This window comes from Schistocerca serialis, chromosome 5 (genome assembly GCF_023864345.2).
Source record: "Schistocerca serialis cubense isolate TAMUIC-IGC-003099 chromosome 5, iqSchSeri2.2, whole genome shotgun sequence".
Classification (NCBI taxonomy): domain Eukaryota; kingdom Metazoa; phylum Arthropoda; class Insecta; order Orthoptera; family Acrididae; genus Schistocerca; species Schistocerca serialis.
The window spans coordinates 359,094,434-359,110,408 of NC_064642.1; the positions used below are offsets into that span (position 1 = coordinate 359,094,434).

The 15,975-nt window shown below is 38.6% G+C and overlaps 1 protein-coding gene across 2 annotated transcripts in view; it reads right to left on the bottom strand.

The window, feature by feature from the left end:
• Positions 1 to 297: 297 nt before the first annotated feature.
• The window catches only part of LOC126481383 (guanylate kinase), a 45,254-nt gene continuing 29,576 nt past the window's right edge, over positions 298 to 15,975 (bottom strand). Inside the window, exons 3-7 of one of the 2 annotated variants that reach the window (XM_050105097.1) lie at positions 15,288 to 15,481; positions 14,905 to 15,172; positions 11,674 to 11,897; positions 8,847 to 8,957; positions 298 to 932 (exon numbers count right to left, since the gene is read on the bottom strand). In XM_050105097.1, coding sequence (XP_049961054.1) covers positions 913 to 932; positions 8,847 to 8,957; positions 11,674 to 11,897; positions 14,905 to 15,172; positions 15,288 to 15,366 — 702 coding nt within the window. In that variant the 5' untranslated portion in view covers positions 15,367 to 15,481 and the 3' untranslated portion in view covers positions 298 to 912. The remainder of the gene's footprint in view (positions 933 to 8,846; positions 8,958 to 11,673; positions 11,898 to 14,904; positions 15,173 to 15,287; positions 15,482 to 15,975) is intronic. The other variant, XM_050105098.1, reaches the window with a different exon arrangement.

Here is a 15,975-nt window from a genome sequence, read left to right on the forward strand (position 1 = left end):
TTTTTATACTATATTATAAAAAGCATATTGAGTGATTTAAAAAAAACTAAGGCTAGATTTGGATTCAGCTCATAAAAATCTATAAAGATCAGCCATCAAAGTAAAAAAAGTTTTAAAAAAAAAATATTTTTGTTGGCCTGCTTTTGGGAAAGCACATAACAAATATCTGAAGTCAAAGATCATATTTTACTATTTTCTGCAGAAACAAATGGAATAAATTGAGCTGTATGACAAGGGATTGGTAGAAAAAGGAGGGGTGCCAGGATATAATGAGATTCAATGAAATGAAATTCCTACTAAATTTTAACATTTCATTTTATTTAGTTTCCATTTATGTTTGTTGCTATGGCTCTGAATATTTAAGAGGGAATGTAGCAGACTTGGCTTTAGTGGTGTGCATAGCTTGCTTATGTGTATTGATATTTAATGTTCATAATGAACCACTACAACACATTTCTAAAGAGCGCACAAAATACGTATACATTAATATATTCATCAGTATTATTACAGGCAAGCTAATTAGGTACATGATTGCTGCTTTTGTTATTAAAGCTATCACAAGTTGGCTGGCAAGAAATGTACATGGTCAGAAAGTTTCTGAAGCAAGTCTAATACAAACATCCAATTAATTACAATAATACTTCTACAGTTCAATCTGATCAATGATTTTGATATAACAACACAGTTATTGCATCCTCATTTTCCCTGTAATTCGACAACATAATATACAATTCTATTATTCGACTGCTAAAAATAATTTATCTTGTAGAAGCTAATATAGCTACCTTTGTCACTGTTTAAACAACTGTTTGGTATCAGTTTATGTCAGGTACAGAATAATTATGTAAAACATGCATGGAACTACAGTGATCAAACTGGAATGATTTTTTTCTGCCTTCTTATTTAGCTTCACTAAGAATCAGAAGCACCATCTGAAATCAGGAAGAGGAAAATTTAATTTGACAGAACTATATAGTAGTAATGTAAATAACAATGATGGAACCATATATTAAAGTGTAGGACTTATTACAGTGGTAATATTCCCCCCAAAAGTTTCTTCATTTTTGTTACAGTATTAACCTTTATCCAACAGCCTCCTCTATACATTCTATCCTTCTTATACTAATAAATCATTTTTGTCTTCCAATGATTTTATCAGATGATAAATATTACACCATCCCGCAAGCAGTGTGCCATCCAACACATTGGTACAAAATACTTGCTTTCACTGCATAGGATTATGCTAAATATTTATTTAGTGTATTTTATCCTTGATATTCCCGATACCTTAACAATTTATAAGACATTTTCATAATATTAACAATAATGCAGAGATGGATATGTTAAATTTTATTGGCTGCCCGGCTTTGGACAGCTATAAATCTACATCTGTACTTTGCAAGCCACTGTAGTTATATCCCATCCTATCTCACTTGTGAACAGTGTGTAAGAATAACTGTGTATGCGTCTCTGTATGATAAATATATTCCAATGCGTAATTTTCTCACATACAAGTAATAACTTTTCCCAACAAAGCAATTTGTGTAGAAATGAGAAACAACTGGTTTGTTTCGACAAATACTAAACTCCCTCTCTACAAACAACTCACTGACCAATGAAATTGTTCCTTCAACTTCAGTAGAGGAATATTTTCTCAAAGTTCCTCATTTTGGCAGTATCTTTTATAAGAAAACTAGCTTTTAGTCCACTTGGTTCAACTTTTTACGTGTGAAAATGGAACAAGTACTTTTTGCATTTATAATACAGTAAGTATTTCACTGCATTTCTTCATCTGCACTGTCATTCCTCCCTTTTTTATTTTGTTTATCACAAGAGTTTGGTTCTATCAGTCAACCTCAATATTACTGCATGTGGGAATGAGGGTGCATCAGTTGGTTTATTGTGATTTTTTTATAGTGATATTTCATGAGGATATGCTGAACCACTTGATGGTGCATGCGCAACTGTGTTAAAATCATTCACAGTGTTATGGGGTTTCCTTACTCACACTGTACTTGTTTACTCTAAGGTTGCCGCATATTTCTGATAAAGGCTGAAGAGGACAAGTGCAATAATATCGTGGGCGGGTAATAAATGAAAATTCACGAAGTTCTGAAAGCAATGTTTATCTCAAACTTAATCCAAAAACAAATGAGCTCATTGTGTTTGTAAAATGTTCTTTGAAGGTTCAACCACATCTTTGGTCTACTTCCAATTCCAATTCTTCATCTCTCATGGAGTATATTTCCAAAACTTGGCATTTCATTTGATATAAGGAGAAGGGTGTTCACCCTGTGGCGTATTTGACACTGAACCTCGAACACTGGAAAACTCAATTTGTTCTACAATTTCTCATAATCTTCCTCTGTCTCCCTGGGCAGTAGGGATATATAGGGTGTCTCACTTATACATGGCCCTGTATAAGTGTTATAAAAATCTTAATAAAAGAGAATATGAAACCAAATTTGTAGATGTTATAACTTTATGTTTTACAAATGAAGGAACATTACAAGAGATGCTGGAACTGATCATCTATGCTGCCCGTCCCCTCGCCCCATCCCCTTTATACATAGTTCAACATGGTGCTACAGCTTCATGAATGTTACTATTGGAGAGTTGTATTTCATGGTGGATGTTCTCATGTGACTTGTCAGTGAGGCAGCATCTGTTAAATGTGGCAACAATGAAGTTCCACGAAGCTGACCCGAACTTATCGGAAGAAAGTGTGGCTGAGATAAAGACTTGATTGTTGGTGTCACCCACAAAATCTCTTTGTGGTTTTTCATAGGAATCTGGAACTATCACCTAGAATATGTCACAGTGCTGGTAAGACACCAGGCCTGTATCCCTACATATTTACAGTTGTTTATGAACCCATACAGACTGACCATGATAAATGCCTAACATACTGCCATTCATTTCGCGATTTATCACTGAAAGACCAGGAATACTGCAGTCATCGTGGTATGGTGATTAAGTGTAGTTTCACTTGTCAGGATACTTGAATTCTCAGGGGTAGTGACAACCAGGCATTAAGCTATTGAGGAACACCTTTATTCACAGAAGGTGCCCATGTTCTGTGCATTATCACAGCAACGCAATGTTGGGTCAGTTTTTTTTTACACTACTGTCACCAGTGGAGTATACAAAGTACTGTTTCCTGAATTCGTGGACCAGCTGGATGACGAAAAACTGACACTTGGCTGGCACCAATAAGATGGGACAATACGTCACACATCTAAAGTGAGTAAGGCTTTGGTGGAATCATTTTACGCTGACAGAGTAATTTCCAAAAGTTTATGACTCCCAGGGTCATCTGACATGATATCTGCTGATTTTTTTCTCTGAGGTCACCTTACGAGACAGGCGAAATACCCTCAGAATTCAAGAAGAATGTAATAATTCCAATTCCAAAGAAAGCTATTAGTTTAATAAATCATGGTGGCAAAATACTTAACTGAATTCATTATAGAAGAATGGAATAACTGGTAGAAACACAGAAGAATGGAAAAACTGGTGGAAACTGATCTCTTGGAAGATCAGTTTGAATTTTGAGACATGTAGGAACATGCACGGCAATACTGACTCTGCAACTTACCTTAGAAGATAGGTTAAGGCAAGGCAAACCTATGTTTCTAGCATTTGTAGACCTACAGAAAGCTTTTGACAATGCTGACTCTGTTTGGAATTGTGAAGACAGCAGGAACAAAATATAGGGAATGAAAGGTTATTTACAACTTTTACAGAAACCAGATGGCAGTTGAGGGGCCATGAAATGGAAGCAGTGGCCGAGAAGGGAGTGAGACAGCGTTGTAGCCTATCCCCAATGTTATTCAATCTGTACGCTGAGCAAGCAGTAAAGGTAAAAAAAAGAAAAATTTGGAGTAGGAATTGAAGTTCTGGAAGAAGAAATAAAAACTATGAGGTTTGCCGATGATAATGTCAGAGAAATCAAAGGACATGGAAGAGCAGTTGAATGGAATGGACAGTGTCTTGAAAGAAGGATGTAAGATTCACAGAAAAAAAAAGGATAATGGAATGTAGTCAAATTAAATCAGACAATGCTGAGGAAATTAGATTAAGAAAGGAGACACTGTAAGACTTTAAGTAGTAGATGAGTTTTGCTATTTGGATAGCAAAGTAACTGATAAAGTAGAGAGCATACAATATGTGATCAAAAGGATCTGGACGCCTTGCTGAAAATGACTTACAAGTTCGTGGCGTCCTCCATCAGAAATGATGGAATTCAATATTGTGTTGGCCCACCCTTAATCTTGATGACAGCTTTCACTCTGTTCAGTCAGGTTCTGGAAGATCTGGCATGAAGTCGGCGTTCCAAAACACCCGAAAGGTGTTCTATACGATTCAGGTCAGGAATCTGTGCAGGCCAGTCTATTAAAGGGATGTTATTGTCATGTAACTACTCTGCCACAGGCCGTGCAATATGAACAGGTGCTCAATCGCATTGAAAGTGCAATCGCCATCCCTGAATTGCTCTTCAACAGTGGAAAGCAAGAAGGTGCTTAAAACATCAATATAGGCCTATGGTGTGATAGTGCCACACAAAACAACAAGGGTTGAAAGCCCCCTCCACGAAAAACACAACCACACAACAATAACACTGCCTCTGAATTTTACTGTTGGCACTACAGCCTCTGAATTTTACTGTTGGCACTACACGTGCTGGGAGACGACGTTCTCCGGGGCATTCACCATTCCTACATCATGCCATCGGATTGCCACATTGTGTACTGTGATTCGTCACTCCACACAACGTTTTTCCACTGTTCAATCATCCAATATTTATGCTCCTTACAGCAAGACAGACATGGTTTGGCATTTACCGATGTGATGTGTGGCTTATGAGCAGCCTCTTGAGCATGAAATCCAAGTTTTCTCACCTCCCACTTAACTGTCATAGTACTTGCTGTGGATCCTGATGCAGTTTGGAATTCCTGTGTGATGGTCTGGATATGTCTGCCTATTACACGTTATGACCTCTTTCAACTGTCGGTGGTCTCTGTGAGTCAACAGACAAGGTCAGCCTGTATGCTTATGTGCTGTATGTGTCCCTTCACGTTTCCACTTCACTATATAATTGGAAACAGTGGACTTAGGGATGTTTAGGAGTGTGAAAATCTTGCGTACAGATGTATGACACAAGTGACACCCAATCACCTGACCACGTTTGAAGTACATGAGTTCCTCAGAGCACACCATTCTTCTCTCTCATGATGTCTAATGACTACCGAGGTCGCTGATATGGAGTACCTGGCAGTAGATGGCTGCACAATGCACCTAATATGAAAAACATATGTTTTTGGCGGTGTCGAGATACTTTTGATCATGTAGTGTATAAAATGCAGGGCAATGGCAAGCAAAGCATTTCTGAAGAAGAGAAATTTGTTAACACTGAATATAGACATAAGTGTTAGGAAGGCTTTTCAGAAGGTATTTGCCAGGAGTGTAGCCACGTATGGAAGTGAATCATGGATGGTAAACAATTTAGACAAGAAGAGGATAGAAGCTTTTGAAATGTGGTGCTACAGATGAATGCTGGAGATTAGATGGGTCGATCACATAACTAATGAGGTGGTACTGAATAGAATTGGGGAGATAAAAAAAACTTGTGGCACAACTGGACTGAAAGAAGGGATTGGCTGATAGGACACATCTGAGGCATTGAGGGATCACTGATTTAGTGTTGGAGGGAAGTGTGTGGGGTAAAAATCTGCTTACTGAATACAGTACTCGTATTCAGAAGGATGTAGATTGCAGTAGTTATATGCAGATGAAGAGGCTTGCACAGGATAGGATAGCATAGAGAGCTGCATCAAATCGGTCTTTGGACTGAAGACCACAACAACACTTTTAGAGATAATGTGTACAAGAACAAACCACACACCATCAACGAGTTACATGAGAAAATGCATCATGAAATACAATAGTCTGGTGGTGACAATCACGAACTTGCAGTGCCTGCCATGTTGAACAGTGTATACCGGTGAGGTGAAGCCACTTCAAGCATACCTTATAATGTACCTTCATTTCTCAAAAATAAAGGTACATCATGCACAAATTTGGTTTCATATCTTGTTTTATTAAGATTATTATACAGTTTTCCTGGAACCCCTTATGAATGGGACACCCTATATTACCTCAACAGTATTTTCATACAAATATTTACACAACTAATATCACAAGTGCAACGTGTTAATGAATGTAAGCATATGGTAGCAAAAAATATTTTCATGCCTCTACTCCTGTATAATCAGTTCATAGTGGAGAAGTCTTCTGAAAAGATAAAAGCAGAACTGTGATGAATTTTAACCCATTGACCAATGATTTCATGCTGTTTCAGGCAGGTCGATTTGTTCAGAAAGTTTTATTCTGAATTAACTTGTGTGTGTGTGTGTGTGTGTGTGTGTGTGTGTGTGTGTGTGTGTGTGTGTGCGTGATGTGCATGTACACTTTTTTCATTTCTTTCAATGCACTGATCATTATTTTGTCTGCCAGTTCCTGAAATGTGATGCACCAGTCAGCAGGAATAATGGCATCCACATGATCCAGAATGTCTGGAGCAGTGGTTGTGACAGGACATCCCAAGTGTGGATAATCACAGAGCTCTGTTTCTGCATTTCATGAGGCTGTAACTTTCTTTACCCATCGCTCAACTGTACTCTTATCAACTGCAGCATCGCCATACACTGCACACAAATGTTTGAGGATTTTCACCATGGTTTCATTTTCTGCACACAAGAATTCAATAACTGGATGCTGCCTGTAACGTGAGTCATATGTAGATGCCATTTTGACACTGTACTATGGCCCTGCCAGAGTGGTTCAAAACTTCACTGGCGCACAGAACATACATCAGATGTGAAGCACCAACAAGGATGTTTGTCTATGTATATTAATGACTTTTTTAAAAAAATATGGGGCATTACTTATTGAATGACCCTTGTATTATATTAGGCCCACACTGGGGCAATCCATCTCACAGTGGTTGAGAAGGTTAGTGCTTCAGCATTTTGTGTTGGTAAAGGTAGTGTGTCACAAAAAGCTGTGAATGGGCATGATACGAAGGTCTGATAGCCCGTGCGTGTCACTGTTACATCTTGTTAGAAATAAAGATGGCACATGGAGGTCCTGCACAGTTACCAAGCATTAAATGCCCGTATGAGCACAGACTGCTACCCAGTACCAAATATCGATGACTTCACTAATGTACTGACAGGAATAACTATTTTCAGTGTGATTGACTGCAAAAGGGCATAAAAGTGGATACCATAGCAGAATATGACACACCAAAGACCACAGTAATAACACCATTGCGATTGTTCGAGTATTTACGAATGCTGTCCAGGTTGAAAAATACAGTGTAGACGGGAGGTGGTAGGAGACTGGAAAGATAAGACATGGGAGATTTGTTTTTTGCACAAGGATGGGAGGATAATTACTGTCAGTGAATGCTTCTGTGAGACCCTCGGTATATTTTGAGAAGGACTGCTCGTCACTGCAGATGCGACATCCACGGGTGGCTAGGCTGTACGGAAGGGACTTCTTGGTATGGAATGGGTGGCAGCTGTCGAAGTGGAGGTATTGCTGGTGGTTAGTAGGTTTGATACAGACGGAGGTACTGATGTAGCCATCTCTGAGGTGGAAGTCAACATCTAGGAAGGTGGCTTGTTGGGTTGAATAGGACCAGGAAAGCAAATGGGGGAGAAGTAGTTGAGGTTCTGGAGGAATGTGAATAAGGTGTCCTCACCTTCAGCCCAGATAGCAAAGATGTCATCAATGAACCAGGTGAGGGGTTTAGGATTCTGGGTTTTTAGGAAGGATTCCTCTAGATGGCCCATACATCCCCCTACCACCACTTACTCCAGTCCGGTCACTAACATCACCTATCCCACCAAAGGCAGGGCTACCTGTGAAACCACTCATGTGACTTACAAGCTAAGCTGCAACCACTGTGCTGCATTCTATGTAGGCATGACAACCAACAAGCTGTCTGTCCACATGAATGGCCACCAACAAACTGTGGCCAAAAAACAAGTGGACCACCCTGTTGCTGAACACGCTGCCAAACATGATACCCCTCATCTCAATGACTGCTTCACAGCCTGTGCCATATGGATCCTTCCCACAACACCAGCTTTTCTGAATTGTGCAAGTGGGAACTTTCCCTGCAATACATCCTACGTTCCCGTAACCCTCCTGGCCTCAACCTTCGTTAGCCACTGTCCTCACCCATCCAGCCCCCTCCCTGTTCCCATTCCAGCACTAGACAGCCATCATTTCACCACCACACCCAGTCTTTCAATTTATTTTTATTTCTCTCCTTTCCGCTACTTACCCCCCCCCCCCCCCTTCTCTCCTGCCCTCCGTCTAAATTGCAACACTTCACTCTCTACCACTCCCACCATATTATCCCTCCCCCTCTTCACCCCAGCCTCCTCCTTACACCCACCCAGTCGCCACTCCCATCATGCATTGGTGCTGCTGCTCGCAATGTAGTTTCAGGTCTCTGAGACTGCAGACGTGTGTGCAAGTTGCGTTTGCATAGTGTGTGTGTGTGTGTGTGTGTGTGTTACTGCTAACAAAGGCCTTAATGGCCGAAAGCTATGAGTGTGTGAATCTTTTTATTGTGCCCATCGCGACTCAACATCTCCGCTATATGGTGAGTTGCAACTTTCCTTCACTGGTATTGTTACATTCCATCCTGGATTTTCCATTGTTTGATTCTTGTCCATGAAGAATCATTTTTCGTATCACCACCACCAGTCATCCTTTAAATCTAAACAAAAATGTGTAGCCACACAATACATTAAGATATAACTACTAACCTATGTCTTTACATCTTTGCAGTTCTTTCAATACAAATTCTCGAAGCTCAGAATAGGCCTTCTCCAGTACATCATTGACAATTATAATATCAAAATTGCCTGGCGTTTCACCTGAAAAATATTTTTAAATAAATATTAAATTCAGTCAAGTGCTAACTGCAAAATGTAACTGCACATTGTAACTTAATTAGTGAGTTATGTGAATATACATATATTAGAACAACTTCCGCATTCCATGATTCTTAATGCAGACAAGAATCATCCATAGTGTTCAATCAAAATTACACCAATCAGAACAAAATTAATAATTTCTTAAAATACAATTATCTTGAACTATGAACTAATGTAGCAATAAACTGAACATTCTAAAAGTAGTTTCCAAAAAATGTAAATGTCAAAAACAGCAAAGTTGCAAGACCCAATTTTCAAAATTAATAGTGACTAAATTTGGGTTCCACAAACCCATTTTCAAATCATCCAAACAGATAAAATGATATATCTCATAATACCATGTAAACTATGTTCATATAGAACATACACATACTGGTCAAATTTTTCAATGAACATTGGCTGGAAAAAGGTCTGCCAACTTGGCAGGTAGTACTATTGCATCATGTTCATGTCTTTTTCCGCACATGTGCATGTTTGTCCTGCCAATTTCATTGAAAAATTTGACTTTGATGTAAGTGTATGTACAATCTTAACAAGGTTTGCATGCTATTACGGAATATACCATGTTGTATGCTTTGATTATTTAAAAATAGGTTCTGGGAAACTGAAACTAGTCATCCATTAAATAAATAAAGCTTGCAACTTTGGCTGTTCTCTACATCAAATTGGTTAACACAAGTTGCTGTCCCATTATTAACCCAGCATACTGCAAATCCATGAAGGTGAAAGAGTTATGATTCTGTTTAAATCACACATATGTAGAGGGTGTAAAGAAACAACATGGTTAATTGGTAATATTTTCAGCAGGATGGTAGACTGATCACTTCCGAAGTAGGAATCCAATCTGACACATACTTTCATTGTATTGGTTTTGGTGTCTTAATATGAAGTTATTCAGCCTGTTAGCTACTAGTGTAAAATAACAGGACTTCAACTTTGCTGTGAATGTGCTACAGCCAACAACAGGCTACAGTTCATAATTAAAGGGTTAGTTTGTGTTGTGTATTTGGGCAGTAGTGTTGTTGATAGCATTATGAAATCACCACTATACAGGGATTGGACAAAATCATGGAAAGACTGTAAGAAATGTATGCTTAAACATAAATGCAGTTGCTAGCCAAGCCTGCATGTTCTGCTGTTATATATGACCATGCACAGCAGCTGTACAATGTCTCCAATAAGTTGCAAGAGTCAATCATCGTCAGAAGAGTGTTCTGTGTAGTTGGAGTGCATTATGTTGGAGCTAAGAGGATTCAGATGTGGGCAAATTGTTGGGGCTTGTATGTGGGTGCTCATGTAACTAAGCTAGCCAAAGTGTTTGGTGTTTCAAGAGACACCAATTGACAATTTAAAGAGCATACAGTGGAAAAACATCATCTGTTAAGTCACAATGTGGACAATGTGTGTTGAGTGATCACTGATCGCTGAAGAGGATCGTGATGAAAAATACGGGGATGACAACTGCAAAAATCACTGCATAACTGAATGTTGCACTTACAAACCCTGTCTACATCTAAGCAATACAAAGGGAGATCCAAATGCAGGAAACTGCAGGTGCAGGGCGAGCCGGAATTTCCAAACCACTCATCAGTGACATAAATGCCTGTAATGGGAAAATGTGGTGTGGAAGCCATAAAATTTGGCCTGTGGATCAATGCAGGAATGTCATTTGGTTGGATGAGTCTTGTTTAACACTGTTTCTTACTTCTGGCCAAGATTATGTCCCAAGAGTAAAATATGGTGGGTGTTTGGTGATGATTTGGGCAGCCATATTGTGGAATTCCATAGACCCCATGGTTACTCTGCAAGGTCAAATTACTGCCAAGAATTGTGTGACAGTATTGGCTCATCAGGTCCAACCTATTGTACAAAGTTTATTGCCCAATGGGGATGCTGTATTTCAAGACGATAGTATTCCTGTTCACACAGCCTGCATTGTCCAGGACTGGTTTTGTGTGCACGAGGAAGAATTGTTGCATCTCCCCTGGGCATCAGTCACCAGATCTAAATATTTCTGAGCCTTTTGGTCTACTTTGGAGATAAGGGTACATGATCACTATCCACCACCATCATCATTATCTGAACTTGCCACTATTTTGCAGGAAGAATGGTATAAGATTCCCTTGAAACCATACAGGACCAGTATTTATCCCTTCTCAGACGACTGCCAGCTGTTTTGAATACAAACAGTTTTGCTAAATCTTATTAGGCAATGTAATGTGTCGTGCACGCAGTGTTTCCACATTTTTGTTCACCCCCTCTATAAATACTGAAATGACTGATATGCTGCTTGTATATGGCAAAGTCGATGGCAACAGCTGAGCTGAAATTGCACAACTGTATGGCTTGCCAATAAATGTACTCTGCATTCTTTAGTGTTGCAGCCACAGAGAGAAGACCAAGAAAAACTGAAAAGTCACAACAAGTAAGTTCTGAATTTTCCAGAGCTATATAATATAAGTACCGTAAATATCTTTTTTCTCTCATCTTTCTTCTTCAACTCATGCACTGACAGACATCCTTGGGTTGTTACTTTTCATTTTATACATCATACAAGAAATACTTTCACTGTCTTTACTTTAGGAAAAACAAAACAGTTCAAATTTCAAAACAATAACATCAACAATTATGAATGAGCAATGGACTACTATAGTACCATATTCCAGTTCCGTAGCAGCAATGGTCAAGCGTCTCTGCAAGCTCTCCTCACTTTCAGTCCCTCGACCTCTTAGACGTTCTTCAAGTGTGCTCAAAGAAGGTGGTTTTATGAAGACATATAAAGGTTTTAAACTTGTTTGTTTTATTTGTTTCACACCTTGTATCTCTATATCAAGCACACATATCTTACCACTCTGGCTCACTTTTTCAACAGCTGCTTTGCTGCAAAACGAATAAACATATGTTATCAAATGCAATACGAGGGACAAATATCCATTCTGAATACATTTAAAGTCAACTACACATTAAACAAACATTCACATAAATATAATCAATACAAGGTGTAAAGGCAACCACACCATACAACTGAGGCACATAAACAAGATTGAAAATGTTTCTAAACTTTCAGACAGTTTCCTTTTTCAAATCTAACTAATGCAGAGGAAACACACACACACACACACACACACACACACACACACACACACACACACACACACCAGCACTGCAGCTTGACTCCCCCCCCCCCCCCTCTCTCTCTCTCTCTCTCTCTCTCTCTCTCTCTCTCTCTCTCTCTCTAACTCTCTTGTGTGTGTGTGTGTGTGTGTGTGTGTGTGTGTGTGTGTGTCTGGAGGGGAGGGGGGGCACATGCATGAACACACAGTAAATAGTACAAGTTTCCATCAGCCTCACAAAGCTCTTAATCAGCTTTATAGTTTGCTGGCACTTTATACAATGATGTGACTCAAACTGCTTTCTTTATTGTCAAACTGTGACAGAGTTGCAACTTGCCAGTAACTTCTTTAGTGAGGTAACAAATGATCAATCAACCACTGAAATTCTTTTAAGTTTAATGTCTCTTTATTCAGTAATATTCTCCAACATCTTTTGCACATTTCCAGTGGAGTGTACCACTTAAAATTTTCCAGTTTCATCAAAACTCTCATTTTGGCTGGTCACATTTATGAAGGTATATAAGTCACAGCTTTCATGGTGCATCACATTTAACCATACACTATAACATTCTTGTGACCTCTGAATAATTCTAAGAATCCACCATTCAGCACTACACACAGAAAAATAAGAGAAACATTTACATTTCTGATCACTTCTTTTACAGTAATGGCGGTACAGTGTGGTGCATTCAATGTCTATCAATAAACCATTTCTAAGTGATCTTTCAGTGTTAACAGTTATTCAATGTGTTTAGCATGCCTATTCAAAGGCTGCGAGAAGATTAATGCCATCATTGTTAAGTAACAGAGTCTACAAATAAACATGTGTGCTTCTCAAATCTTGAATCTCGTCAAGAAGTCCTTGCTAGCGCAAACTTTTTTCTTCTTTAAAAAGTAATTATCAATGTCCAAAAACACAAGTTGTCTTTCTTTAAGCATGCAGTGGCTAATCTAAAATTCTTTTCATGTTTATGTGCTTCTTGAATTTACAGTATTTTCTTTTCCTTGAGAAGTAAATCTACTAACTTACAATGTACATCTTGCACATCCAAAACATTTATTTTTCTTGTGTGGACAGGTGGGAGGAAGAGGATTTGTAGGGCCATATCAATTTGAAAAAGTTCAGAGAGTGTGATAAACTAGAAGGACAGAAAATGTAATTTATCTGAGTTAGAATGGCACAATTTTGGCACATGTTTTAAGCAGAAGTGTGTGTATTCAGAAAGGGGAAATTGGTGTCTCTACCGCATTTGGGCAATGAAAGAATTCATTGGCAACAAAAGAAAATTTGTATCAAAGCCAGGATTCAAACCTGGGTCTCCTGCTTACAATGCAGCTTCATTAACCATTTACGCCATCTTTACACAGTGGTTAGACACAACTGCACAAACTAGAGGCATCCCTGTAGCCTCAATCCGAATTCCCATTTGCTGAACACTACCAAAGCCCATTTTTTTCTTTTTGATCATCGTATCATGCGAAGTACCACACTATGTTGGGCGAAGAGTGCTCAGTGGTCCCTTCACAAATGGCCATGTTACCCTTCATGACACATATAGTGGTGTCTGTTCTTTTGGACATGTCCTGAAGATCAGACACCATTTCTGTTTTCGATCCCGTGGTTGTAAATACAGAATCTTTGAAAAGGAGAAGTTCTTACTTCTGCTGCATTTAGGCAATGAAAGAATTCACTGATGGCAAATGACAATTTGTGCCAAGGCCAGGATTCAAACCTGGGTCTCCTGCTAACTAAGCAGGTGTCTTAACCATCCACACCACCTTGACGTCCGCCCCGGTAGCTGAGTGGTCAGCGTGACAGACTGTCAATCCTAAGGGCCCGGGTTCGATTCCCGGCTGGGTTGGAGATTTTCTCTGCTCAGGGACTGGGTGTTGTGTTGTCCAAATCATCATCATTTCATCCTCATCGACGCGCAGGTCGCCGAAGTGGCGTTGAATCGAAAGACCTGCACCAGGCGAACGGTCTACCCGACGGGAGGCCCTAGCCACACGACATTTCCATTTTATACCACCTTGACATTTGTCACCAATGAATTCTTTCATTGCCCAAATGCAGCAGAGATTGGAATTTCTCCTTTCTGAATATATTCTATGTCCAGTCATGGGATCAAATGTAGAAATGGTATCTGCTCTTTCGCACATGCCCGAAAGAACAGGCACCAGTCTTGTAGAAGTACATTTCTTATTTTAAAGAAACAGGAAGAGAGCATGACTGCATATCAGAAGATTTTAACTGTTTCAACTTATTAGAGAATTTCTATACACGGGTCACTGTTTTATTCGCAACAATGTCACAGCTTGTGTTATTAGAGAATAACACAATTTTCTCAACTTGTTCTTCTGATTACCATTTTGTAAATGGCTTTTATAGGCAGACAAAGAAAATTGGAATCTGTTTGTGTGTGTGTTTGTTTTTTTTATTCAGCACAGTTTCATCCTAACAACAATACCTTTCAGATAGTAAAGAATAAAGTGTTGTGATGTTAAAGAAATATCTTAACTTCTTGTTGGTGCAAGAAAGAGAAAACACATCAGACTTATATTAGATTTCAGACTAGATATCCTAATCAGGCTTCACTGATTTGATTTTATTTGTGTACACTAGTAATGTAAGAAATATTGGATGATTGTTGGCTGGCAGAGACAAGACTGCTGAAATATAAAATGCTGTTCAGCATTCAGCACTGAACTATTTATTATTTGTAAAAAAGGAATGTCTTTTAATTTATTTCTTGATTTCTCTAAACATGCTGTACCTTGTTCCATACAGATTATGGTTGTATTCTGCAGACTCAAGAAACTCTCCATTGTTGATTGCAGCTTTCATTGCCTCTTTTGTTGTAAAATTATAGTGTACACCATCCACTTCCCCACTACGAGGACTTCGTGTTGTGTGAGACACAGAAAAACCAAACTTATCTGGAAATTCATCAAATAGCTTCTTCAATAGAGTTGATTTTCCACATCCAGATGGGCCACATATCACCATGGCCTTTGGATTTTCTTTCACCATTGTGTTATAAACTGTAACAAAGAAAGGACATCTTATAATGTCTCAGCATCAGATATACTGTTTTGTATTGTAGACAGAAGACCATAACAATCAAATAAATATTCATGAGAGCAATGGTTTACATACCTAATTGCTTCGTAAATGAGATCTTGTTTTGCAAAAAATTTAAGCATATTTTTGAAAGGTTCACAAATACAACTGACATTCTTGTTTTTTTAAGAAGTGGTGCACTTTAGTTTATTAAAACTTGACCCATACCGATGGTATACCACTAAAAAATTTATGATGAGAATACCAAGGCATCCTCTTCAGTGAGATCCCTTTAATCAAATACATACTTTTCAAAACATATCAAGTAACCAAAACATTCTCATTGATATTCCATATATATAACATTCTGTAATATAAAAAGTATGGACCTGTTTAAAGCATTTGGAAATGGATGATGCAAATGGCAGAGGTAAGTGTTAGTTTAGTTACGTGAACATATCTGAAAGTGCACGAGTGTCATGACAAAAGCAATCATATACAGCCCTGTATACAGCAGAATACTAAATGTGATTTATAAATGATAGCAATTTTAATGAAAAAGATGGGTTAGATAAAAAAAGGGGCACAAAAGGAATTACAGGGGAGGCACAGACAGACATCACCAACAGTAAAAGCAAAGCAAACACCATAAAAACAGTGAGGGGGCAAGGATTAGTAAATTCACAATGTTCTTCAGAATAGTTGATACTGTAATACTTAGTGGGAATTATATACGAAACTCAGTTATATATTTATATAGGAAACTCAAACATGTCAGCTACAT